Genomic DNA, 27,152 nt, shown 5'->3' with positions numbered 1-27,152 from the left:
ATGTCAACCCAACCAATCTTATTTTATTCCTACAGTATCAGCCAAAATTATCGATCCATAATCCCTTTCTCAATTTTTAGCCATGCCTGGAGACGAAAACACCACGGTGCGACTGCCTCTTCTTCCGTTATTCCGGTATCATTCCCTTATTCCCTTCACTCTTCCGATCAACCTGGATCTTCCTTTGTTCAACCTCTCCTTGATGGAGACAATTACCCCGCTTGGCATCGATTGATGCTCATGCCCCTTGAACGAAAAATAAACTACTGTTCATTGATGGTACTTTGCTGAAACCGGTCCCACCTCTCCTGATTTGCACAACTAGATTAGGTGCAACAGCATGGTGCTGTCTTGGATAGTTCATTCCACAATTGCCTCAATTTCCCACAACATCTTATGGATTGATTCCGCTCTTGCCACATGGCTTGACCTTCGTGAGCGCTTCTCTCCCAAGAATGCTCCTCGAATACCATGTTAATCTTGAGTAACCAAATTGGATTCAATCAACTTGATAATCTTTACTATAATGTGGTGAATATATACAAATAAATGCCTAACTCTACTCTTATATAAAAGGAAAAATACAACAAAAATGGTATACAAGATAAGGGAGATGAGCTGGAAATCTCGTGGAAGAATATATGAACAATTTTATGATTCCTAGTTCTATTAAGCTAAATCCATTGTTTTCAAAAGTTAGTGGTTTTATTGTTGATTGTGTTATACCCGCACCCCGGATCATAATTAATCATTGTTTTTTTCCTACGACGTGTAGTTATCACTGCCACGTATGCTGGTGAGTTGTTCTCACTGGTGGTCAAACCCAGCTACAAAATTATTGACAACAGTACGAGTTTGCCTGTGGAGGAAACTATTCGGGGTCATGGGGGACAAACCATGACAAGGAAATAGTAAGTGCTAGCCCTTAATTTTATTTATTTACCCTTTCCCTCGATGCCCTCGAAGTGCGGGTTAAGGTTTGGACCGCCCAGACTATTTTAGTTGAGTTGGGAATAATTCACTTATGGGCCCCACTTGCCTTGGAAAAACATGTGAAGAGCAATTATACCCATATCATGTGAGCTCATCTTTTAATCAGGTTATTTCCTAATTATAACTAGTGGGTAGGCCCATTAGCTTAAGAGACCCATTGGGCTTAAGTGGCAATTTAACCTAAGGGTCCATCTAACTCTATTTGACCCAAGATTGGGTATTCCTTTCTCTTATCCAAATAGAACTAATGGGTCCACCCAGTAAACCCTCTTGACCCATTTAACTTAAAGTACCAATTTGGCTTAATGATCCATTTGTCGATCCAGAACTAATGGGTCCACCCATTAAGCCCTCTTGACCCATTTAACTTAAAGTACCCATTTGGCTTAATGATCCATTTGTCTTGGATCCATTTAACTTAAAGTACCTATTTGACTTAATGACCCATTTATCTTGAATCAACCCATTAAGCCTTCTTGACCCATTTGACTTAAGGGACCCAAATCACTTTCTATAAATAAGACAAAAGGGGGGGGGGGGAGAAGCATTCTTTCTCTTTACTTCTCCCATCTAACATAAATCGTGAAGGAGAGAAAGAGGAGAGAAAGGAGAAAGAAGAAAGAAGAAAGAAGAAAAGAGCAAAGGAGGAAGAAGAATGGAAAAGCTTGGCTGAAGGCTTGGAACCTCACCTTGTGGAGCCCTCTACGTGGAGCTTTTCTATATTGGGGGTAGGTAAGCCATTAAATCCCACATCTTTTCTTCTATTTTGGGTTTTGGGGTTTGGGAAATGGGAGAGATTCGACCTAGGGTTCTCTTGGAACCCAAGGAATCGATGGAACCTCTAAACCTAGACTGTGGTGGAGTTATTTCACTCCATTACAAGCTCTAAGCCTAAGCAATCTCTTTCCATTTGAGAAATTTAAGGTTTCTACCCTATTATGTCCTAAATTAGTTCTTTGCTTTCTCTCTTAAATCCTTAGGATTACATGGACCTAATGAGGTCTTAGAACCCTAATGGACCTAGGAGGAGGAAGCCTCCTTATCTTTAAACCCCTTGAGAAAGGAACCCTTGGTGAGAACCTTTCAAATTTTGATTCTGCAGGTATGTGATTTTACATGCGGTTTCAAGACTTAAGAGAAACCACCCTTGTAACCACCCCCTGAATAAGCCCCTGTTAAAGTCGATTTTAGGTGCGATTTCATGTTCTGAGATAAACCACCTATAAAACCACCCTTGGCAGAGACCTTCTTAAGCCTCTGGTTCGCTAGGATTTACATGTGGTTGCAGGAATTGGGCATGAAACCACTCATAAAACCACCCTGCCTCTGAAACCTTATACTTAAATGATTTATGGGAGACCTTTTGGGGATCCGTCCCTTTACTTAATTAACCTTGTTTTCACTCTTTATTTAGGTTTAAAGTTTTTGTCTTGCGACGTGTTACTTAATTGCGGCAACAACTCATAACATCGGAACATAACTTATATGTGAGTGGGTTTGGTTGTTTGGGTTTGATATTATTATTGCATTGTATATTATGTCATCATTATAAATTATTAAACATGCTTGCGCATATTGCATACTTTTATATATGATTGTTATGATGTTGATTGGAGATGCTTCACTTTGATGGGTCTCGGTGCCGGTGCCGGAATCCCGGATACTATATACATTTATGAAGTAATTATGTTGAATGTCATGTTGAACTGTATGCGCCGTGCCGTGCTGGTAACCGGGCACTAAACCAGATGAAAAGTTGATGCGCCCAGATTACCTCTCGGGACGATAGGACTTGCATGTAGTATATCTGCGGCTAGGATTTTACATCCTTATGTTACGACCCTTACCAACAGGGGTTTAGGTGTTGGATAATCAGTACACCGGATTTTGTGGAGGTGGGAGAGGCCAGTCATGGTAGTATTGGTTATCAGGGGTCTGCCACTGAGTGGTCTTGGAGGCTTCGATCGGCGTAGGTCCCAGGTGACAATTGAGGTTTTATTGTGGCGATAAGTTAAGTGACCTACAGTGTCTCTCGAGTTGTCATAGTAGCATATACCTCTGACTTAGTTGTGATGCTAGGTGAAAAATTTATTTAACATATGCATGCATCATTGGACTATGTGAATTGTGTGTTTGTGCATCCCCATCTCCTCACTGGCTCAGTGGAGCTAACCCCCTCGTGTACACATTTTTTTAGATTATGATGCAGGTACGGAAGAGCCGGAAGTTGTGTTAGAGGAACATGCCCTTGTGACGATTACACCTACGGCGTGAGGATACTTGGGACTTGATCCATTTTTTGATTATTTTAGGGCTTAAAACCCATGTATAAACATTTATTGTTATACCTTTGTTGATAATTATTAGATGGTAATGAAAAATGGATTAATTACAGTATTTATCATCTAGGCTTTGATCATCTTGTAACTATTTGATTTTATACGCTTCCGCAAAACTATTGATCTTTTGGAATGTAATATTTTCCTTTCCGCACTCTGATATTATATTATTTTAATATTGGTTATGACTGTGCGTTGGGACACTGTGTCAGTGATCTTGACAGCTCAGTAGGATGACACGCGTCGTTCTAGTCACCCCTTATAATGTATTTTATTCCTTATCGGGATGGGGGCGTGACAGATGGATATTAGAATGTTTCTTTAATCTCTTCTATCTTTCTAACCTATGTAACTGAGGCTATTTTACGCATTCCTCTAAGTTCAATTTATCTTTCAGATGATTAGGTTTGTCCTTTGTTTACAACATGAAAGTTTTCTACTAAAGTTGGTGCTAAGTTGTTGTCTCTTAATCATACTCATAACTCGTTGAATTTGAATTTCTCGTGTGTGGCATGTTATTTGGAGTCTTAAAATCCGTTGTAAGTTTGTTGTATTTGTATGTATGGAGTCTTTTAGTTAATACAATTCCAACTAATAAATGTAAATTGCCACAAGAACCGCAGATTAATCAATTATGTTTTTTGTTTTTACATAAAGAAACTAAGATTGATTGACACTTATTTCTTTCCTATGAGTTTACCAAAAGAATTTGGATTGCAGGAGCCTTGGGGTTGCATATTGAGTTTACTCTCGCTCCTTCCTTTCTTCATCTTCTTAAAAATATTCTCTATGATTTTGGTTTTCCAAAAGTTGATTGTAAATACCTTGTGTTGGTAATGGTTATAACTTTCTACTTCATATGGATGTTGCGCTACAAGTCTGTGTTTTCTGTTCTCCTCCTATGGCGATTACTGTTTTTTATCTAGGCTCTGTTTGTTTTGGCATAAAATTTTGTTACCTAGAAAATTTAACTTGAAAATTTTTTCAATGTGTTTTTCCATAAAAAAACAAACATTCGAATACTTTTCAACATATAAATTTTACGTGTCAATTTTTTTGAAGTGAAAATTTTCAACATATAAAATTTTACATTTACAAATTTATAAGTGGGTAAACCAGTCATTATTTGAGTCAGATAGACAAAAAAAAAAAAAATTTATTTTTTATTGGGATTATCTAAGGCTTCAGAAAATGGGTAAACCAGTCATTATTTGTGTTGGCCATTATGATCGTCATACAAGAAAGGCAGGTTGAAGATCTGTACTATTTTATTATTCAAACTTTCTTGTTGCATCTATGGATTTTGGATTCAAAGAATGTACACAAGAGTCGGAGGTTAGAGGCATTCTGCAAAAATTACAAATCGCTCAAGAACAAGAATGGGAAAATATAGAAATTTGGACCGACTACGAAGAGGTGGTTTGGAACTAAGGAGGGAAACTCGGTCTTGGAACTTATTTGTTTTACTGTATTTTGGTTATAAACTTATCTTTGAATTTAAGTCTGTTTTAATTGTTAAAAAGTCTAGGAAGACAAAAGTTGATAAGTTACCTAAGAAAGCAAGAGTAGATAAGGTTAAATGTAAAATTATTGATGATGTACATTCTTTTATCTTTAATTAATGTTTTTATTATTATTTTTTTCATTAAAAGCAAAGGAAAAAAGAACGCTGCTTGGTTGTGTGGTCTTTTGTCCAACACGTGGACCAATGGAAGTGCACGCCCAAACATCATCGAACATAGGGGGTGAGGTGATCATTTCATCAACTCTATGTGTGAGTGTACCGTGCATGACCAAGCTGCCAGCGTTGTGGAAATATGATCGAAACAGTTGATCACATTTTATTAGATTGTCCATTTGCCAGAGCTGTTTGGTTTGGCAGCGACCTCTCCTTTATTGCCCCAACAGTGGAAACTCCAAAAATCCACAACTGGCTGCAGTGCTGGATGCAACTATTCTTCCCCCCAAACAAAGCAGCTGCTCAGGAAACTCTCAGTCACTGCTTCTTCCTCTGTTGGTTCCTCTGGGTTGCCAGAAATGAGCTGGTGTTTAACAAGATTACCTAGACTCCGGAGCAGGTCATCCATGCAACTCACAAAGCCTTCACCGAGTTCTGGAATGTTACCAGTGTCAGATAGTTCCTTAATATCATATTAGATTCCACATTCTCATCCATTTCTATAAAAAAAAATATGACAATTTATTTTTTAAAACCTTTTTATGCTTCTATCTTAAAATATTTTTGAGGATAAGATAAAGAACATTTGAAAAACATGTCGAGTTTAAAACCTTTTTGTACTTCTATCTTAAAATATTTTTGAGGATAAGATAAAGAATATTTGAAAAACATGTCGAGTTTAAAACCCTTTTGTACTTCTATCTTAAAATATTTTTGAGGATAAAATAAAAGACAATTGAAAAATATGTCAAGTTTTAAATATATCTATAAGACGTCATTCAAATATAAGGTGGATTTGTTTAAGGCGAAGAGTTCTATGTTGAGGGGGAGGGTGCAGCCTAGCCTCTACGTTCATGTGGGGATCAATGGAAACACACATGGAAGCATCAATAGAATAGACATTTCCTCCTTTTATGGGGCGGTATGATCATTTTTTCTCCTGTATGTCTAGGCTTAGGGGTTACACTCTCCAACCTAATTAAACGTTGACTTTTCAACAAGTCTAAAATTCACGATCTACCGTGTGATGGACTTTGTTTTTTTGTGCTGGCAACGTAAGATGATACATGGCTGATCATCCCCGATGAGTTCATCAAAGTTTATTGTAAATGGAAAGTATGATTATAGTGGGTAATATTAGTGGAAAGTAGTGGGGCCAAAGTCCAACCATGTGATGATCCATATGTCATCATCATGTCATCATCATGTCACATCACCACATCACATGATTAAAATTGGACAACCTGAAAGAAACTTATCTGATCGGCTAATGTTTCCTTATTAAAATATCGTAGTTTTCCTGTTTTGGATATCTAATATTGGGCCTGGTCCTGGGCCTGGGCCGGACTCCATTGGACCTGGTTATAGACTAAAGAGTGGAGAGAGGTTTTCAAAAAAGCAGTTGTTTATTCCAACGTCCAACATTAACGGAAGCTCTCAACTCTTAAATTTGCCTTTCTTCTTCGTTTCGTTACTGCTGTCCAATTATTAATTTCTCTCAGAGAGCAAAAGTGAAGTTTGTCGTTTCGATTTGTGATCCTCTCTCGTTTCAGAATGCTCGGAATTCAATTGAGTCATCAAATATCCTCCGGTTTTGGTGCCTTAATCGATCAGGCAATTTCAAATCGTTCAATCTCGAATTCGCTGTGTTGTTCTTCATTTCCATCCTCATTTAAATTAGGTTTCAGAACCAGAAGATCTCATGGAGCAAAGCCCTTTATCATTTTCTGTAAGGCTGGAAATTTTGGCGGGAATTCGGATAGTGATGAAGAACGCAATGATGACTACCTCGAGGCGTTCCTTATGGGATCAGGTTCGAGTTCACCTCCCCCCTCAAACCCCGTCCCCTTGTGACAGTACCGGTATATATTTGCCTTCGATTTTGTAATACTTGGACGTTGAAGGTCTTAATTGAACCATGAGTTGGATTCTTCGTATCTTATGTGTTCCCTTTGTTGAATGCTGTAGTTGCTATAAGCGATTGTGAAATTACATTCTGAATATCTTGCTCCGGCCAGCAGGAATATGGTTGTTGTCGACAGGGTGAGATGTAGGAGTTTTCTTTACTTAGATTTCGAGGCAGCGTCCTGGATATGGAATTGTATCCGAGTGATCATTTTAGGTTGTAAATTGGAAGGGATTGGTGGGTTTTGCTTACTTTGTTTAGTTGCAATTGAGGTCTATCTTTACTGATTAAATAAAGATTGAACATTTATGGGAATTTTGGATCAGATTAATTAAAATTTATTGGAAAACTGGACCAATTAAGTAAAAAGGATTTCGGAAGGGGAAACAGCAGAGACCAGATGTCCTGTTCTATTGGACTTCAGAGTGGATCCTATATTGAATTCTCAACGGCTTTGTGCAGTAATTAACTATGCAAATTAGAGTAGACCCTGTTGATACTTGATATATTATTATGTTACTGTCCCCCTTCTCATCTTTTAAATGCCCTTGTTATATTATCCAAGCTTGTCTTTTTCCCCAACCAGTAGTTTTCAATTCTAATATCTGCAAGTTGTCCCTTATTGCTTTTGCAGAGCATGTATTTTTCAGATATTTATTTTGCATTATAATTCATTGTTTGCAGTTCAACAAATTCATGAATCTAGCTCTCATTCGAATTGGTCGATTCTTCCAACCAAGTGGTTGCCCTATAAACAAGTCCAAAATATTAATAGAAAATAAAAAACTTCTATATATTCTTTTTAAATTTTATTAGATAAAAGATGGGAAAATTTTGGATTTTTTCATGTTCTTGAAGATTTCTCAATGATTTGGCCAAAACAAGTCAGCAAACACATGACATGATTAACTAAATATGTAAATCTTGGATCTATGCACCACATACATCAAATTCATACCGCAATCAACAAAAGGGGGTTGGGGGGGGGGGGTGGGGAATTGAGTTTTACCTAGTTGCACGGAATGTCTCCCAAATCCAAAAATTCTCTCTAGGGATCCCAAATCCGTTGTTTTTGATCAATTTGGAGGCTTTAGGTGCATAGATCGGTAACAAAGAACCTTCTCCCCAAGTTTGAACCTCTGAGGTGGTCAAATGATTGAGAAATTGCAAGAAATGAGGACTCTAGCTCGTTTTGCAAGTTTTTAAGTTGTAGGGGTGAATTGGACCATTCCAGATCGGCCGATTCCCTTCATGGGTTGAGGAATCGGAATCGGGACTGGTCGATTCCATTTCAAATCGGCCAATTCTGCCACCATTAGAAGGTTTCGTCTTCTTTTTAGTGAAAGAATTTTTAATCCTTTGTCCCTATATCTCTTGTATTGGGTGTTGCTAGCCTGCTAGAAATGGTTAGAATAGTGGAAAACATTGAGATTTTACATTCTTAATATAAACTCTTCCCCAAAGCCCCCTTCAAAAAAAAAAGGGTAACTCCTTGGGCACTTCTCTGTTCACACTTTGTTAGGGGCACTATTTGAAAAACACGTTGTGGAATCTTTTTCTGTTTACTATTTTGGTTGTTTCAATTTCTCAGTCTTGTCCGTTGATAAAATTATAATCTCATGAGAACTAAGGTTTATTGTTTCACATCCCCCCCCCCCCCCACCCCTACTTTAATTGGCACAGAAATTATCAAGCACCACCAGTTGCGTAAGCAAGGGTTTCTAGAAGAGACAGAATGGCAATCATCTGGTCAGCTGCTTCCTTTTCCTATTCATGAAAAGGGGCCCAAAGCTGATGTTAGTTCGATTAGGCATGGGTTTCTTCATCGTTTTCAGAGTCCGACAATTTTTCTTAAAATTGCTTGCACTGGAGAATGGTTTTTGCCGATTATTGTAGGTACGTTAATGGCGTCATTACATTATAGTTATTTTATATGTGCTTACCATTACTGCCTTCTATTCCATTGTCATTTTTTGGACACTTCTGTGCATTGTTAACTTTGGTTTTCTGCTAGTGCAGGAGAGTTTGCAATTGAAAAACTTATAGATGCTTTCAGAGGGAATGAAAATGGGGTAATATTTCATTTTAAGCCCACATTTCTTGTTGACATTTTACTTTCAAGTTAGAATTGAAATTTTAAATTTGAACTTGGTGCAGGATTCACTAAACCACTACCAGATTGTGAAAAACCTCGTTGGGAAACTTGGTTATGAAGTAAGGAGTTAATTTGATCGCCTTTCTTTCTTATGACTAATTAAGTATTTGATTTGGACATTTTCAGGAATATCATGTTAGTCCTCATCTATTTGATCGGTTTCCTTTCATTCTTCCGTTGATAATATTCCACAGAGAAACTCTGTTCAGATTTGGTGCAAAATCGATTGAGGAATATTTGCAGTTCTAACAATTTGACTTAAATTATCGTAACCTTTTGAGGTCTTCTTCCTCTTTCCCACTCCAACTGGACAGATCATTCATCAAAAGGAAGATGGAGGGAAAGGCTCTGGTAAAACGAAGGAGTAAGGAGTAAGGGCAACTCAAAAGGAAGGGAAATTATTATTATTATTACTGTTATTATTTGATAGGCAACCAAAAATTAAATGAGAAGAAAAGGAACAAATAACAGTCAAGGGAAACACCAAATCTTTTCAAACTACTGCCTGCAAACACCTGCCAACCACCCCATTCCACTCAACTCTTCCAAACGGCGGGCCTAGGCATCTAGGCGCCGTGGTCACCTTGAGTCCATGCCCTTCCAATGTCTTGGGTTGTCTAAATGCATAACAACTCTGAAACAGTGAATCTCCACCAACCCAAAATGAGATACAAGAAAACACCTTTCAAAAGAATTTTTTTTGGGTGGATAAATCTTTCCAAAACACATCGCTAAAGTTTCAGTGACGAAACTCCCTTGACCCTGCCTCAATGGGAGGGAGATTATTGGGGTTAGGACTTAGGTGAACATTTACATTAATACTATTGGCTGCAGGGACAATGATTTACATATTTATCTATCTGGTTAGTGGTAATTAAAGCAATGACAGTATGAGAACAGCTGTTACATCCAAAGAAAAGCACTATAAACATACTCACCTGAAATCTTAATAACGATATCTTTCCTCTTTTTTTTGTCTTTCCCTTCTCTTTTGATACTTAATGGGCCTATATTAGCAGATCTAATTTCAAGTGCAGTGACTGTAAAATGCCAACAACCCAATGCTGAAAGTTCGACTCCTTTTTTCCTGGAAAATGTGTCGGCTTCCTCAGTGCTGCTCTTATGTAAATTGTTGAACATCAAATGATGTGTTCAGCACATTACATGACTCAAGGATTTTTTTTTTTTCTCACTTTTCTGTCTCTAGATTTCCTCTCTACTTGTGTATAGTGCAATCATTGGAAATCAATTGTTCCTCGACTGCATGATTTGATGCCTTTTGACACTTATTGTAATTCAAATTTATCTGCAGATCCTCCAACCCAGAAAGGAAAGTGACAACTGGGTGTTGAACTGAAATATTGTACTTTCCATGGTCAAAGCAAAAACTGAAATTCAATGAAATTGGTTTCATGTGAGGTTGCCCCTTATTAGAATTATACAGGTGGCAACTGGATTTCCTGCAACAGGGATGGTGGTCGCAGGAAAGAGAAACCAATACAGGATCATGTGGAAGAATCTGTCTGTAAAAACAGTGGGTTTCAACCAATTTCAGAATTCCATGGTGTTTCTAAGGCGGCCCCAATGATACTTCTATCCAATGTTCTATTAGTGGCTTTGTCCTGCAGCAACCATGCACCACATCATGGGATATCCAAACTGATTAATGGAAAATTGAAGACCTACCAGTGTAGTAAATCCAAGAAAATTCAGGCCTAGCATGGCCCAGCCCAGTCTATTCTAAAGGCTTGGGTCCATTTTGTTTTTACGGTTAAGTTTTTTATTTTCTGTTTTAAGTGTTTTAAGTTAGTCTTGGTTGAACTAGTGCTTCAATTGGTCTAGTTTAAGTAGATATTTTGTTTCTTTTCTTTTATTATTTAAGTTTGGTCCTCATCCTTTTAAAGGATATTTAGACTTTAAAAAGGAATGACCAGTTGTAACTTGTAAGAAGAGTCGGCTAGTGAGTTTCCTAGCTGGATTTAAACTCTACTTCATAGCTTTTTATAAATAAAGGACTTGGGGCTCAATGGCCTACGATTTTTCTGTTTCAAAAACTGTTGTTGCTGCCATCGTGGTGTGCTGCTCTTCCTTGTGGTGATTCAAGGTGTGATTGGTGGTGAACCCAATCAATAGCTTGCGGTGGGAAGCCCAGGTACTACTGTTCTTTGTTTTGATTGGTATGAATTCTGCTCTCCTGTTTTCTGTATTTGAATTTCAATTCTGTTCTTGCTATAGAAGCTTTCCTATTCTCACTAGGATTGCTGAAATCAAGGATTCTACAGACTTGATTTCAATCTGATTTCAGAAAGTGTCTATTGATGGTACCTTAAGTCATGTTCTGAGATCAAATTCTGATTTTTCTGCATGGTTGTTACAGTCCTACCATGAGTGGGTTTGGGTTCTTGTTGCTTTGAAGGTTCATTGATATCTGAACTTTAGTGATATATTTATTCTGAAATTAATATCATAGATTTAGTCTCTGGTGAGCACATGGAATCTGTATTCTGATCATTCAGTTGATTCCTAGTTTGACTGGGTTTTGACCCATCCTAGTTCCACTAGGAGTAATCCACATCAGCAGATCTAACCATTGGATCTGGCTGAGATTTTCAGCATTGATTCCACCCAATAAAAGAGGCACTCTAACGGATTTATATGATGATGTGATTTGTTGATCTCGTTTTATGAGTTTTCTCTTAATTCTGGAAAATTGTATCTGTTATCAATCCTTTTTTGGTACTGGTTTTTACATCTAAATCAGAACCACATCACTGATATTGGTGGGTACCATCAATGAGACTCATTGAATCAGTAGTGATGCAGACAGATAAATCAGCAGAAGTGGGCTTATTTTAGTGGAAATAAGCCTTGGGTTAGGTTCTATACATGTTTGGCCTTTAGTCCAATGGGACTTCCTTGTAATAGGCCAATTTAATGGGCCTAAATTAGGGGTAGAATGTAGGAATACGGGATTTACTTTATTAGATTAGTTTAAGTTGTTTTATTTCAGTCTAATACTTTTATCTTGCGTAGAGGGTTTACTCTTCAGTGTTCTTTTTTGTTTTAAGTTTCCTATTGGCTATGTAAGTTTGGGTAGGCAAGTCTCTTGCTTAGCTAGGGAGTCATTTCCTTTGAATAGAAAAATTGTAGGCTATTTCTATCCAATGAATTGATGAATGAAGTTTATGGCTGTTGCCTCTTTTGCTGCTGTGAGGTTCAGTGTGGAGTGCAAGACTGTGATTAGAGAGATTCTGATCTAGGCTTGTTGATGGGAAATCAAAGGTCTTATCCCCCCTTCCTATGCTCTATTTTCTGTCAAGTACTGATTTCATCTACTGTTATTCGAGCTTACTTTAGGTTATTTAATACTATGATCTGGAAGGGAATCATCTAATGTTATCGCTGTTTAAGTGCTGTTAATACTGAAATTAGATTCACAGCAGAATACCACCAAGAAGAACCGGGCAGCACCCTGTTTTAGGGTCTCTTCTGCCAGAATTGAGATTCCATATAGAGAGGAATCTGTCCATCAGATTCCTTCCATATTTGGGGCTATTACAGGCCTACCAGTGGGGTCCTTCAACCAGGGTTTTAGGTTGATCAGACCCATTAATCTGCTGTGGGAAATCTCCTAAATTCTGGGTTTTGAATTTCAGATTCTATTATTTTGACTTCTGACCTAAAATGATCCGTCAGATCATTGCTGTATTTTGTGGTTTTATTTCCCTAATAGCCCACACTACCTTTGACCAGAATCTGAACCCCATCCATAAAGGTTGACTTTGACTATTACTTAACCTAATTTCTGGTTTAGGGTTTCTTGAGATCTAAAGGGTTTTGATATCTAAACCTGGTGCTCAGCCTGCCTATCCTCTGCCAGTCAGGCTCAAAAACTCATTGCATGTCGCTATTGGTTGTCATGCTGACCATGTGAAGCATTTCTATTGGTGAGTGCAAATTTCTGATGGTAACCATGTTAACTAGTCCATGATCCCGTTGATTAGGAACTTGTTGCAAATACTACTGGTTAGAGTATGGTCTACCCTTACATTATTTTTAAGGGAAGCTGATGGGGCAGTTTTTTGGGTTTTGTTTTTTTGTTTGGGGGTGGGGGGTGGGGTGGGAGGGAAAAAATTGTGTAACGAGTGGCTTTTTGTATGGTTAGAGTATGGTCTACCCTTAGTAATAATTCATTATTCAATACCAGATTCCTTTTATTAGTCCACTGTGTGGGCATACCCTCCGATTTAGAAAGTCTTCCTTTGGATAACTTGGATATGTTTATTTCTTTGTCCATGTATCAATATAGCATATCTGTGGTTGAATAATTTCGATGTAAATGATTGATGCCAACATCAAAGTTGATCTCTTTGCTGTCTACTGATTAATTAAAATCTTTTCTCCATCTAAAATTCTCTTGCTGAGTTTTTGAAAATTCAGTTCTTTTGACTCTGTTATTGGAGGCATGATAACATAATGGGGACTAAAGAAATAGTTTATGACACACAGTACTCAACTCAACTTGTTGGTTTATTTCTGGGGTCAGGTACAAAAACTGTTTGGCTATTCTACTCTATCAAGAATATGATTCTGCTAATAAAGTAATAAGTAGTTTACATATAAATGGATAATCTAAGCATCTGCTTGATCTTCTGAAGTATAGTGTTTTTTTAGTCTTTTTACTGAATCTTTGGAACCTCTTTTTGTCACTGTGTAATGTGGGAGGACCAGTAATATGGTTGACAAGGCGTACAAGTTTGATATATCGCACTTCATTATTCATGTGACCATAATCCCTTAAACCTTCATAGCTGTGAAAGCCTTTTGTTTTTTCCTGAACTATTTCCAAACAGGATTTAAAAAAAAAGGGATATATGAATGCTGTTATCATCTGAGTTGATCTTCCTGAAGTTTAGTGGTCAATTGGAGTCTTTCTGCTTAGTGTTGGAACATCAAATTTTCAATTTTGAGTGTAGGAAATGTGACACGGTTCTCGCTTTCTGTTTCCAGGTAAAGATGGTGCGGATTACTGAAAGAGTTGTTAACACTTACTATGCAAGGATATTTTTTGGCAAGGTGGTACTAGAACTTTGCACATTTTAGTTTCTTAGAAGTTGTAATAGCTGGCTATGATGTATGTCAGTGTGAGATTGTCTTTCCACTACATGTCAGTTTCATATGAAAAGCTTATCAGATTTATGAAGCCTCTCTTTGTCTTCACATATTGACTTTTAATCTGCAGCCAGGGGAAAAAGTTATTCTTAGTGTGGATGCACGTCCATCAGATGCCATTAATGTGGCAACGAGATGCAAGGTAACATCCATTTTCTTGAAAATTATTGATGCTGTAATTGTTGGCAAAAGTATATATATGTTTGTTATGATTCGTCTTTTGGTGCTTGTAGTGTTTGGCTGATGCTTCAGAAACATTAACCCAGTTGGTGGTCAAAGATTAGTAAAACTAAGCCCCCTGACTGCTTGAATTGCATTGATGGGTTATGATGAAAAGAATACATTTAGGGGAAGGATGAAATCAAGTTTTCATTGTAGAAGATTTCTCTGTGCACAGACAACAAATTTATGGATTAATCCATAGACCAAGTCTGCTAGTAAGATAGTCCTGATTGTCCAACTTTGTATGCTTTTCAAAATGGCTTGTCCCAAGCATATTACAACATTTGAATGGTTTGCTTATGAGCTCTGATGTAGACTTTGAAGTCTTTATCCTAAATACTTTGGAAAGTGAACCTATTGATCTTGTGAAGAGGACACAGGAAGTTGGGAGGAGATGTGAGTGGCAGATTTTCAGTCCTGTCCTATCACACAGCTCTGGCATGTGAGAAGTGAGACCTATGAAGACAACCATATAAGTAAAATTTGTTAGAACCTAGACCTCCTAGAGTCTCTCTTTCTCTCTCTGTTGCTCTAGGGAAGGTTGTTAATTGGATAACTTGAACAGAAGAAGTTATAGTTTCTCTCATGTCTGTGTTCTATGTAAAAAAGAAGAGAATGTGGGACACTTGTTTGTTCATTGTGACAAGCCATCCGATATGTCAGGATTTATTTTAGCCTTATTTGAAATTTGATGGATTTGTCCTTTTGTACTTTGATAAAATTCTGCTTCCTGGCTCTCTTGCATTTCCTCCCCTACCCCCCCCCCCCAAAAAAAAAAAAAGAAAAAAAAAAGAACTGTAGAATATGGTGCCTTTTGCTATTAAATGGAGAGTTTAAAAGGAAAATAGAAAAGTATCTGATGGGATGGATCAGTCAAGCGAGCCATTGTGTTTTATATACTGGACAGGGCATTTCCTGACGAGTTTAAGGAGGCAGGTCAATGGGGTCCAGTTTTAATTGTTTATTGTTCCCCTTTATTTCGTGATTCTTGATGTCTCCCATAAAGATATTCTTTTAGTAATTGGGAATAATATCTTTTCCTTGCTCGTGGGATAATTGTAACCAATCGTAACAAAAAAATGCATGATATGTAGCTTTAAATACAGGCCTTCTCTGTTTGCTGTTCAAAAGAAGGGCAAAAAAAAGTGGGCGACCCTTGGGACAATGGTTAAGTTGCACTATTGCAACCTGTTGGTTGCAGGTTTCTGTTCATTGCACAAAAATTGCGTCAAACTGACCACTAAGCTGGATCTCTTTAGTGAACCCACTACATCTGCTGCCAGGAAAGATTTAAAACTGCAAAGATGAAGAGAAAAGAGAAAACGAAAAAAAAAAAACGAAAGATATCTTTATAATTTTATGTAGTACAAAGACATTTATACCGAGGGTATACTTGGTTTCCTCAACTTCATGTAGCTTTCTTTTCTTAAAAAGTAAAAAAAAAAAAAAAAAAAAAAAAAAAACTGTGACATTCATGGTACAAAAAATGTAGGGTACCTAATTTCCTCACCTTTATCTCATCTCTCAAAACGGAAGAGTCCTGAAACCTTATATAATATAACAGTATAAACTCAACTTCATGTTAGTGGTAAAGAAGTGAAGAAATTGTTAGTGGGAGAAGAATTGGATGAAGCAGGGTTGTAGCTGGTTGCTCCTCAACTACTTATATTTTTACTACTGTTTTCCTCCTGATATTTTGACAACTCTCCAGCCAGTCTGGGAATCAATCCGTGTTTGAATTTTGAGTATGTTTTTTTGAAAGCGTGGCAATTACCACAGGCACCATTCTTGATATTCAACTGTCGAATTTTTAGACTAACAGTTAAAAATTTCTAGCCTGTCTTGATTTAAATATATTCAGGGATATTATGGCATATAAAGCACCTATTTTTTTTTATCCCAAGTATTCAAAGGCATAGATTTATTTAAATTAGATCAGTTTTGCTTGATTTAGTTTCATTGTTTTACCACAATTGAATGGAAACAGGTCCCAATTTATGTTAGGAAGCAAATTGTCTTGACTGATGCTATTCGAGTTGTTTATGGGATGCAAAGAGGAAATGGTGCGAAGGCAGTATATGATGTATCCCTGGACAGGTGCTTAACATTCTTGAGCTTCACTTTTATTCCTGTTCTTGTTTGTCATTCTTATCATAAACTCCAGTTCACATTCTTCTTTAAGTTAAATTCCAGTTTTTATATTAAGTTTAATTGCCATTGTTTATAGTTCTGTGTCCTCTTTTTCTTTTATCTTGCCCAATTTTTATGATGGCTTAATGCCTGGAGCTTTGATCACATTTCTTGAGGCATTTTTTTGGAGAGAGAAAATAATTAAAGATGATCTTGATGCTACTTGGAATCAATGCTTGAAAACTTTGAGTTGAACACACACACAGAAACAGCAGATGGGGCGGATTGATTATTCAGTAATAAAATTTCTTTTTAGATTATGGACATAATATTCAGTATTAGTATTAGTACTAAATATATAATTTAATAATGGAATTACCAGAAAATAATACTAATTCAATTTATTCAACACTAGTTTAAACAATCAGTAATGCTTGATGACAAACTTGTCTTATCATATCCATGAAAGCAGTCCAAGGTTTTTCCAGAAACAAGGACCAGAAGATGGTCCTAAGTAGATCAACTCCAGAAACAAAGGGTCCATCTTTTGTTAGAAGTTAAGGGAAAATAGTCAAGTGAAGTAACGAAAAAAAAAATCCCCCTTTTTAGCTGCAACCAAACACCACATTGAAGAGAACCTCCCCCCCCCCCCCCAACAAAGAAAAAACTGAAATTTTCTCTTTTATTTTTTCTTTCCGCTTCACATTATCCATAAATATTTCACTGTATTGCACCTCATTTATTTCTTAAAAAACAGCGCTTAAGAGACATACCAAATATCCTATTCCCACTTTTTCTCACTGGATGACTTTGACTTTAATTTTATTAGGCGGAACCAAACTGATTCCATTGAAACAATTTCAGTAGTTAATTTCTGTCATCGGTGTCAATGCACTTATACACCAAGGAGCTCGGCTGATATGACCCCCAAAATCTTAGGGCTTAGCTACAAAGGCACCTACTCTGGTGCAAACATGGTTCAAATGGGTATGGCCCCCCCCCCCCCCCCCCCCCAAAAAAAAAAAAAGGTTTGGATACATACTGGTATTAAACGGTCCTAAGACTTCAATAATACTTTTTAAAATTCGGCAAAAAAATTGCACAACAACAGACTCAGCCTTATCCCAACTTAATGGGGTCGGCTACATGGATCCAAACAAAACAAAGTAAGGAAAACTAAACCAAAAAAGGGAAAGAAAAGATGGGAAAAGAGGGATGGGGAAAGAGAAGAGAAATGAAAAATTGACAATGAGAAATGAAAGATAGTAAGAGGAAAGAGGTTGTACAGTTCCTCTTAAAAAGATTCAGGAGCAAAAATATGTATTAATACGAGTCTTTTTAGTTTTTACACTCTACGACTCCATAAGATTGTGAGGGACAAAAATTTCCTTTAATAGCTAAGTCCCACCTGCATATCAAACAAAAACAGCTCACCAACTGACCTGTGCATCATCAAACTCAAAAACAGAAACATAGAAGTGGGAAAGAGGATATTGGAGAACAGAGTAACAGGACTGAGAGCTTTTGATAACGAAGATCTTGACAACAACCACATCTATGTTTCTCTCCATGCCACCGTAGTGTAGTGGAGTCTTTAGATCAATGCCAGAGGAAAGAAGAAAACAGTGAGTGATAGAGAGGTGGATCCTAGAAGGTTGCCCTACATTCAACGACCATGCTCGCATATGGGTTTTAGACTTTTGGGGCAAACCCCTCCGTTCCATGAGAGGTAGAGTATAGGTGTGGGCAATGCAAATTAGTATTTTAAAAAGTAAAAGCCCAGTGACAATGAAACAAGCAATGGCATCTAAGAATATCAACGATTGGTAGTGCAAATGGCTCGAGATGTCTTACAATAACCTCTCTAATCAGATTTCGGTTACTGTCAATCATTTCACTCACCTCGTCACGTTACGGTTTGAAGAAAACCAGTTTTCTGGCCAGATTACAGGTTTGAATCTCCCTATTCTGCCAGACTTCAACGTCTCTGTAAACCGCCTCAATGGGCCATACCGACGTCCCTCTCCAGTTTCCCAAAAACTGCCTTTGATCGCAACCCAATTTCTTATGGTTCACCATTGCCGAGCTGTAAGAGCACAGTAACAGATCCGAGCAGGCCGGGATTGGAAGGGGCTATGACATAGCCAGCCAGTCTAATGGTGGTTTTGTCGTCGCCGAGCACGAACCTACAGCTTTCAGGTGCCAGCGCACAGACAGGGAGCATTTTTTAACCATACTATATATAATATGCGTATTATACGTGTTTAATACAGATGGTGTAAAATACTAAATTTTCATCTTTTTGGAGGAAAAAAAAAACATTTTTTTAAATAATTCGATATAGTACGCATAAAATATGCGTCTTTATTTATTAACTATTGGTGCATGCAAATTCATTAATATATCTTGGATTAAAGTTCTGGTACATAATTTTCAATTAGGAACACTATATTTTCTAATCGAACTATGCTATATCCTTATTGGGAGTTCATAAATACTAAAGTAAACATTCAAAACTATCGCTTGCAGAAAGAGAATGAACTCCAAATTCCATATTGTACTACAATTTGTAGTGTATAAGAACAAACAGATAAATCTAGTCGCATGTGGTACTACAGTATATAAGAACAAACAGATAAGCCTAGTCGCATGTGGTACGATACGGGGTTTTGACTAGTGATTGTTTTACTTTTTATTTATATTATTTTAGAGTTTATGTCCTAAATATTAACAACTGTTGGCCACTGACTTTAAACTATCAAAATTGGATCATGGTTGTATACCCAAAATTCTAGTTACCATCAAAATTGACACTTGAGAAGTTTTTGCTCTTAATTTTAACTTATATAACTTGTAGCCAAAGTGGTGAACTGAGAAGTTATAAAGTTCTTTCGATTGCCCTTTGCCTTAATCCCAAAAGTTCTTTAAGTCAAAGATAGAAAAGGGTTTTCAAAATTATTTGAAAGTGACTTACCATTATATCATTTTCAAGAGTTGTCATTGTTGTGCACGTTTTTCGAGGATTTATACGAAATGACAGGTTTTCCTCGTCGAAAGAAGAATTGTATTATACTAAAAGGGAAAAAAAGTAACGTTACTTCTTTTTCACCAACTTTGGTTGCGACAAGATTTTCCTTAATATAAATCCATTGGATGATCAACAAATAGACAAAGCTATAGTTTGGTGCTATTGCTTTGCTTCTGCTTTTATGAGAAGGGACACAGGACTTGGGAGGCAATCTCCCATTTTAGAAGATAAATTCTCTGTTAACTTGTAGTTTAACTAATAGAAAGAAATTGTGGATGTTAATTTACATTCAGACTCAGTGGAGTTGAGTTCATCATAAACCTTGATTGCGATTGGTTATGGTTTCTTTATCTTGCCTACTTTAACATTCATAATTAAGGAAAACCTTGGCTGTTATTACAAACAGCATATTGGCAATAATAGATTTTGCATTCCTTTTCATACTGTTATTGCTTCCTTCATGTATGTTCTATTTCATTTCTAAGCCCGATTTTTATCTTGTACAGTGCTGTAGAGGGTCCTGATACACTAGCTGAAGAACTTGACTTGGTGAGGAATATGAATATAGCAGTGCAAGAGGAAAGATACAAAGATGCCGGTATTTCAAACAATACTGCCTCAATTTTCATTGTCATGAACTCACACGCAAATGCTTCTTACATTCTAATATTAATTCTTGCGTTCTCCTAAAAATAAGGAGTACTCATATCATACAGAAATGTAAATGATTACATTCTCTCTTAGTGGGTGAGTAACATAAATAATTACTGTTTCCTGCAGCATTGATGAGAGACAAACTCACAAAGCTCCGTGCTTTCACACATGATCTTTAACTTGTTTATAAGGTATGATGCTCTTACATTCTTTTTTTTTTACTAAATCTGACTAAAAATTTATGGTTATGAATCTTGTCATCAGGAAATAGGTGAAATAAGATCTTTTATGCTTACTATAAATTTTAAACTGGATGTTCTGATTGATGGAAAATAAGCTAATAGTGGACATAACTTTACGAGGAATTTGTTATTTATAACCAAATTGAGTTGTTTTAGTTGAACCAGCTAGTCTTCGACTATGTTTAACTTTGCTTGGATCTATATGTGTTCCATGCTTTTACTTTTCATGTGCAACTTCAACAGAGACATAGACCTATTTTTTTTAGTTCTAACATGGCTTTTTCCTTTTGAACAGAAGTTTTCTAGTGGAAGGGACAATCCCTGCCGAAGTGATGCATCCCCCCCCCCCCCCTAAAAAAAAAAAAGACGTTTGTACAGGTTTTAATTTTAGATAGGAACATTGCCATTAATGTAAATATGAAGAGACATACTTGATTTGTACTAATTGTTGGATAATTAATATTCTCTGAATACACCGACTCATATACACATAAAAGGAAAAGTAATAGCATTATTGTACACTCCTCCCAAAGTGACCATCTTTTGTAATCTTGTTTCAATAATCAATAAGGAAGGAGTGAATGAGGATTGAACTAGGAGAATAATTGAAGTAATGATGGGTTGTGGTGTAATGTCATCTTGTTTCATAAATCAGTAATTGAGAGAATGAGGAGGGAATGAGATGAATGTTTAGCAATATAGAAACTAACAACATATAAAAGATGACTGGTTTTGAATATTGAGATATGACCAAATGAAAATAAAGAAAAACATTAATCAGAATCAATGTGTTGAGTTCAAATGATAATCTGGTGCTGAGCTTGTAATGTCTTGATAATATATTAGAAGAAATGAGAATAATTTTTTCACCTGATTTTCCTTCCACAATCATTTCAGATTTTGATTATATATTAGAAGAAATGAGAATTTCATCTTCACCTGATTTTCCTACCACAACCATCTCAGAACTTTTATTTCGAGACTAACGCCAATCCTAAGCTGTTGTTGGGTATTACTAGTTTACTTCTATTTTCATTTAGATTTTGTATTTACTTACTTACAAAATGTTCTTATTCAAGGTGTTCAAGGGCCCTTGAAATATTAAATGTGTTGCTTTCTTAGGCTTCGTTTTCACTGGTTAAATGGCAAAATGTGGGAAGTCATTTAAACTCCGACAGTACCTTTTGTGACATGGTAGTATTTTATGAGGCTCAAATTTTGTGGACATGTTGTCTATGTCATAATCTAATTTATAGGTTGATTTTCAAACCAATTTGATTTCTCCATTTTTGAATATAATGTTTTGAAAGTAGTTTGGAAAAAATTAAATCTATATGAAGGACAAAGGCCGCCGAGAGAAGAAAAGGTAGAAAAGAGCCATACATGGTACTCACACAATTGAGACGGTCATCGATCTTCTGGTTAAAATGATCAAATCATTTGTTTGCATCACAAAATCCATGGGAGAAAAATCTCCCACAATTTAGAAGAAACTCTTTTCTTAAATTTTGTTCAAAAAATATTTTCCTGTGGGGGAAAGGGGGGGGGGGGGGGGATTGCTACATTGACCACAAAGCCAAGTGTGACACGGAAAATAATCCTCTCCAATTCCCTAAAAGTGTGCAGTGCGGCAGTTCGGGGTGGAGATATTGACACCTGGCAGCTCGAACATCCAATGGTGCCGATCTCGAGAAAAAAGAAAAAAAATATGGAAGTTAATGAGCTCGGACCATTGAATGTTCGAGTTGCCAGGTGTCAACATCTCCACCCAAAAATGCCACACTGCACATTTTAGGGAATTGAAGAGGATTAAAATTTAGTGTGACCCCACGCGGGCACAGTGTTTGGGTAGGGGTAGAGTGGTCATTGTGCCCCCCTTGTTAGGGGCACTGGGGAACTGAGCCGGACAGGGAATTGGAGGTGATAAAGAGAGTTACTTCATCCACTATATCTTCACCGGATGGGTCTTCACTGCTTGTATTAGGGATCAAGAGGGCACCGTTGCATTTGCCATGAATTCCTCAGGTGTCCAACGTGGAGGCACTTGAAGTTTATATTGAAAAATGGGAGAATGTTCTCTGTGTCGTAGGGTAGGCTGCGCCCAGGCACATGGGCCTGTCACTAAGGGGGGCAGGGTAGTCATTGTACCTATCTCCATGTGCCTGGGTGCAGCCTGCACTGCGGCACAGAGAACAGAGCCCCTTGAAAAATATAAGAAGCTGCACTTCTCATCACTTGAGTGTGAACTCTCAGTGGGAAATAGTGAAGCACTTGCAGTCTTTCATCATTATGAAAGACAAAAGTGTCTTGTGAAACGGTCCTTCAAAGGGACAGATTAATTAATAGCTATATTTCCTTTGGTTGGTGTCGTTTATATTTTCATTTGCACCTTCATAATCCAAGGCAGAGTCAATAGCCAATGAACGTATTTAGGAATCCATCAGTGAAAGGTCACAATTTACAATGTGTAATGACTGTTGAGTCTCAAACACATCGGTTTTTTTTATTGGAAACTACTGTTGGAGTCCTTAAAGTGCTCAAAACTGTTGGTTATGAGTTGTGAGTCTCGTCAGTAATGGAAAGAAAACTCGATCGAAACTAACGAGATATTTCGGTTTTGTAGGTTTTCAAGATGAGATAGAGGAGTATTTTAAAAATTACACGATTTTGATTCGGTATCGACAGTTTCGACCATGTTGGTTGAATCACCTTGAACTAGGCCTATATAATATTTTATCTCGATCAAGAAAGGCATATCTCGATTTGGTTTCGACAGAAACCCCTCCATTTCCCCATGAATGGAAAAAGGTACCACTACCAAATCTTGGTTTTAGCCAGATCAAAACTCGAGTTCTTAATCCTTGGTTGTGATTATTGGTAATGGATTGACAGATTCATACCCATAGTTGGTTTAGCTTTCTTTCATGAGATGGACTTTTCATTTAACAAGGAATTAAGTGTTGAGACTACGAAACTCGAATGGTCGAACTACCTTTGGTTGTATTTGAACGGTTTTAAAGCTAAGTGATCAAATTGGTTGGCCAAACCGGTTGTCATTAGAGACAAGTAGCTTCGTATATTACATTTTGGTCTAAGATATAGTACACTAGTTTTTGTGCATATATTTTATGTACATATAAAGTTGCATGGGAACCACCTTGGGGCCTATCCCCATCCCCTAATTCCCCCCCCCCCTCCTTTATACAAGCGCTTAATCCAAAAAAAAAAAGTTGCATGGGAACTTCTTTTTTTTTGGGTAAATAAGTTGCATGGGAACATGAATACTCATTGAGTGACATGCTATTTTGATATTCAAATATTATTGTATAATAAATTAGAATGGATGTGTGGGGGTTTTATTTAGTTTCCCACAGAGAGCATGCTCCCATTTTATCGACATATTTGAATGAATGTGGAATATCTAATTATGTAAAGGTTATTGTGAATGCATACATTTGTATATTAAGTCTCCGCTTATATTATCAATTCCATGAATTGTCCCACCAAGATTTGTTTGTATTTGTTACCTTTAGACCAAGGTAGTATTATAAAGGATAAATTACACGTCACCCCCTGATTTTGAAACGAAACTCAAATCACCCCCTGTATTTAAACCCCATCCGTTTACATGTAAATATAGTTTTAGGAACATCGTACGATTTGTATATTAGGAGAGTCACATGTCAAGGATGAGAGAGGGAGAGTGTGTGGAAAGTAGGGGAGAGAGAGTGTGAGAGAGTGCATGATACCATAGTTGTCACGACATCTAAGCAAACAAAGGTATTAGAGGGGGGTTGGATATGCAAGGTGACTAGAACTCCTGCCTAGGTGACCAAAACGACACTAGTTTTCAAGGTGCCTGAATGCCAAGGTGATCACCTAGGTGACGCCGACCAATTAGAGTGCACACTTTGGCATCATCCCCCCCCCCCCCCCTTCCCCCCCTCCCCCACACCAATCTGTCTCCACGTGGACAATACACTCCCCCAAAAGAACTTTTCTCCCTTTTCTTTATGGGGAAAAAGTTTTCCTAGCAACTAAGGGAGGCTAGATCAGGTTCTGACAATCCATTGGCATTTTTGTATGCCAATGGATTCCATTTGTGTGTCATCTAATATACAAGAATGGTTCTCGTACAAGAACATGAACCATTCTCCAACTAGGGTATCATAGTATCATACACTCTCTCACATGAATTTTTTATTATTTTTTCTATCATTATTATTGAGCATCTAAACTCCATATGGATTATATTGTTTATGGTGTGTGTGCTTTCCTCTTTAGTTTTTTAAGGGACAAAGATCGATAACTGGTGCTGCCTCAATGTGTACCTGCGCCGCACAGCCGCTACAAAATGAGCAGTGCACCCCTGATCCTTTCCACCTTTCAGGGAGCACTGATCATTTCACGTACAGGTACTTACTGAGGCACAGCACCGGTTAGCATTGTTTTTCCCTTTTTCTTAAACAAATCTAATGTCTCCATAAGAAACGGAGGAAAAAAAAAAGAAGAAACTTGACTGCACTTAAATTTTCATTTCCCTCAAGGAATACAGAATAAAGAGACGACGTGCCATGGCCATACAAAAAGTACCCATCCTCCTCAAATTAAGAGAAAAGGCCGATAAAACCTACAACGTTACAACAGACACACACACACACACACACACACACACACACACACACACACCTCTCCACAATTCAATTCCGATATATGCGATTCTAACCTGCATATCTATCTTCAATCTTTCTCTGAACACACCTATCGTTTCCCATTAGATTTTTACTTTCTTTGCCCTAAAACACTTCAATAAGAGGAAAGAGTGGAACGAGAGAGACAGAGGAACTCCCTGGATGAATTTCAATTCTGCCTAAGAGAAGTTGGGTATAAATACATAAAGATACAACCCGCCATTCCCCATCTAATTCATAGAAGAAATTAAAGGGGAAAGAAGGAAACAGAAAGAAACAAAAAAAAAAAAAAAATTGAAAATCTCGGTACATTACTTGCTGTATTTATGCCAACAGAGGAGCATAACGATACATTTCCTCATGATATAAAACCTAGATCGACGCTCCCTCGCCATTGCCCAGCAACCATGTCTTCCAGACCCGGAATCATTCCACCTTCCTCTGTCCTTCGAATTCGATTGCCGTGAGACGCAATGACCCATCAAATCTACACAGAAACAAGAACACAGCAACCCCCAGCGAAATTATCCTCCTTTCCTTCCACTGCCTTTCGCTCTAATCTTCCTCTCTTCACCGATCACTCTCGCGTACGTACAAACCCGTAAGCTACCATTTTCCTCTGCACTCTGCGACCAATAAGGCTCTCTCGCTCTCTGTCTCCCTGACAACAGACACTATCCGCATAGCTCCTCTGTATTTGGGGGGGGAGGGGGTCCCCGGCCCGGCCATAGCCTTCTCTGCTGCTCTCCCTGACAACAGACACTATCCGCAGAGCTCCTCTGTATTTGGGGGGAGGGGGGTCCCCGGCCCGGCCATAGCTTTCTCTGCTGCTCAGAGAGAGAGAGAGGGAGAGAGAGAGAGAGAGAGAGAGAGAGAATTTATTTCATTCCAAATTCCAACTCGATTTTTATCTTGGATTAGGATTAGGATTACTGTTTGTCTTACTTGGTCCTTTCATCACTCATCGAACGGTTATGATTCGATCAAAAGTGGAATCCACGTGTTTAAAATTGACTGGTCTAACTTTGTAGAGGGAAGTTGGTTTTGTTGACCCTGGATAGGAGGGAGACTATACCGGAACCTTTTGTCTAATTTATCTTCGATCCTCCTCCTCCACTCTTCCAAATCCTCAACTCTGATTCTCTTTCTTTACCCAAAAAAAAAAAAAAAACCTCTGGTTCTCTTGATATTTGGGCCAAACATTCAGATTCCCTCACGGTTTTAGGCATCGGTGTCGGTTCGGTCGATTCATATTATACCGATACGGTACAAACATTCAATCTTTAATTGAAAATACGAGCTTTTCTGACCCGTGTCGATTCAATATGGCTGATATATATCAGTATCAGTGTTGATATGCCGATGCGGATACCGTGAATTACATCCAAGGAAGTTGTATGTTCAGGATAACTAAAAATGGGCAATCAACTCCGGACGTATGGGAGGATTTCAGGGTTTGGATAAGATCTCTATTACGTCTTTTGACTTATCAACACTTTAACATAGAGGTGTAAATGAATAGCCAAAATCCGTGTCCGTATCCGTTTAGCACTATCTGAATCTGTCTGAAAGCTAAACGGATGCGGATAGAGACAGGCTATAGCTATCCGAAAAGCTATATTTACATGTAAACGGATAAAAAATCCAATCCATATCCGTGTCCGTATCCGTTTAGCCCTATCCGAATCCGTCCGATAGCTAATCGGATGCAGATGCGAATATCACACTATCCGAGTCAAATCCGATCCGTTTACAGCCCTACTCCAACCTCTCTTGAATTTTTTTTCTAAAAAGTATCCTAGGTAAATAAATGTTTGGGAAAATAACTTGAATATTAATAATTTTAAGGCAATATGTTATATACAACACATGTACATAGTCGTGCATTCAACCATTTGATGGGCGATGTGTTATTACACTTCCGCACCCACCCCATCCAAAG

The 27,152-nt window shown here is 37.7% G+C and overlaps 1 protein-coding gene across 2 annotated transcripts; it reads left to right on the top strand.

Annotated features, from left to right (window-relative positions):
- Positions 1-6,336: 6,336 nt before the first annotated feature.
- LOC122659698 (bifunctional nuclease 2) lies at positions 6,337-20,864 on the top strand. Of its 2 annotated transcripts, XM_043854798.1 has the most exons (11): positions 6,337-6,454; positions 6,520-6,823; positions 8,600-8,812; positions 8,936-8,988; positions 9,074-9,130; positions 14,082-14,147; positions 14,314-14,385; positions 16,453-16,562; positions 20,130-20,221; positions 20,404-20,468; positions 20,815-20,864. In XM_043854798.1, the coding sequence occupies exons 2-10, from the start codon at positions 6,565-6,567 to the stop codon at positions 20,454-20,456; spliced, it is 975 nt and encodes a 324-aa protein (XP_043710733.1). In that variant the 5' UTR covers positions 6,337-6,454; positions 6,520-6,564; the 3' UTR covers positions 20,457-20,468; positions 20,815-20,864. The 2 variants fall into 2 exon arrangements, with proteins under 2 accessions (XP_043710733.1, XP_043710734.1); XM_043854799.1 differs by lacking the exons at positions 16,453-16,562; positions 20,130-20,221; positions 20,404-20,468; positions 20,815-20,864 and adding an exon at positions 14,837-15,212.
- The last annotated feature ends 6,288 nt before the right edge of the window (positions 20,865-27,152 follow it).

Source organism: Telopea speciosissima, chromosome 4, assembly GCF_018873765.1.
Source record: "Telopea speciosissima isolate NSW1024214 ecotype Mountain lineage chromosome 4, Tspe_v1, whole genome shotgun sequence".
Classification (NCBI taxonomy): Eukaryota; Viridiplantae; Streptophyta; class Magnoliopsida; order Proteales; family Proteaceae; genus Telopea; species Telopea speciosissima.
Note: the sequence above shows the minus strand (reverse complement) of the source record. Positions and strands in the feature narration are given on the sequence as shown.

Bases quoted from the DNA above. Each gene is read 5' to 3' on its own strand.
- LOC122659698 (XM_043854798.1), top strand. From the start codon at position 6,565: ATGCTCGGAATTCAATTGAGTCATCAAATATCCTCCGGTTTTGGTGCC. The intron at 9,131-14,081 runs GTAAGGAGTTAA...TTCTGTTTCCAG, and splicing joins TTGGGAAACTTGGTTATGAA to GTAAAGATGGTGCGGATTAC. The intron at 16,563-20,129 runs GTGCTTAACATT...TATCTTGTACAG, and splicing joins TATGATGTATCCCTGGACAG to TGCTGTAGAGGGTCCTGATA.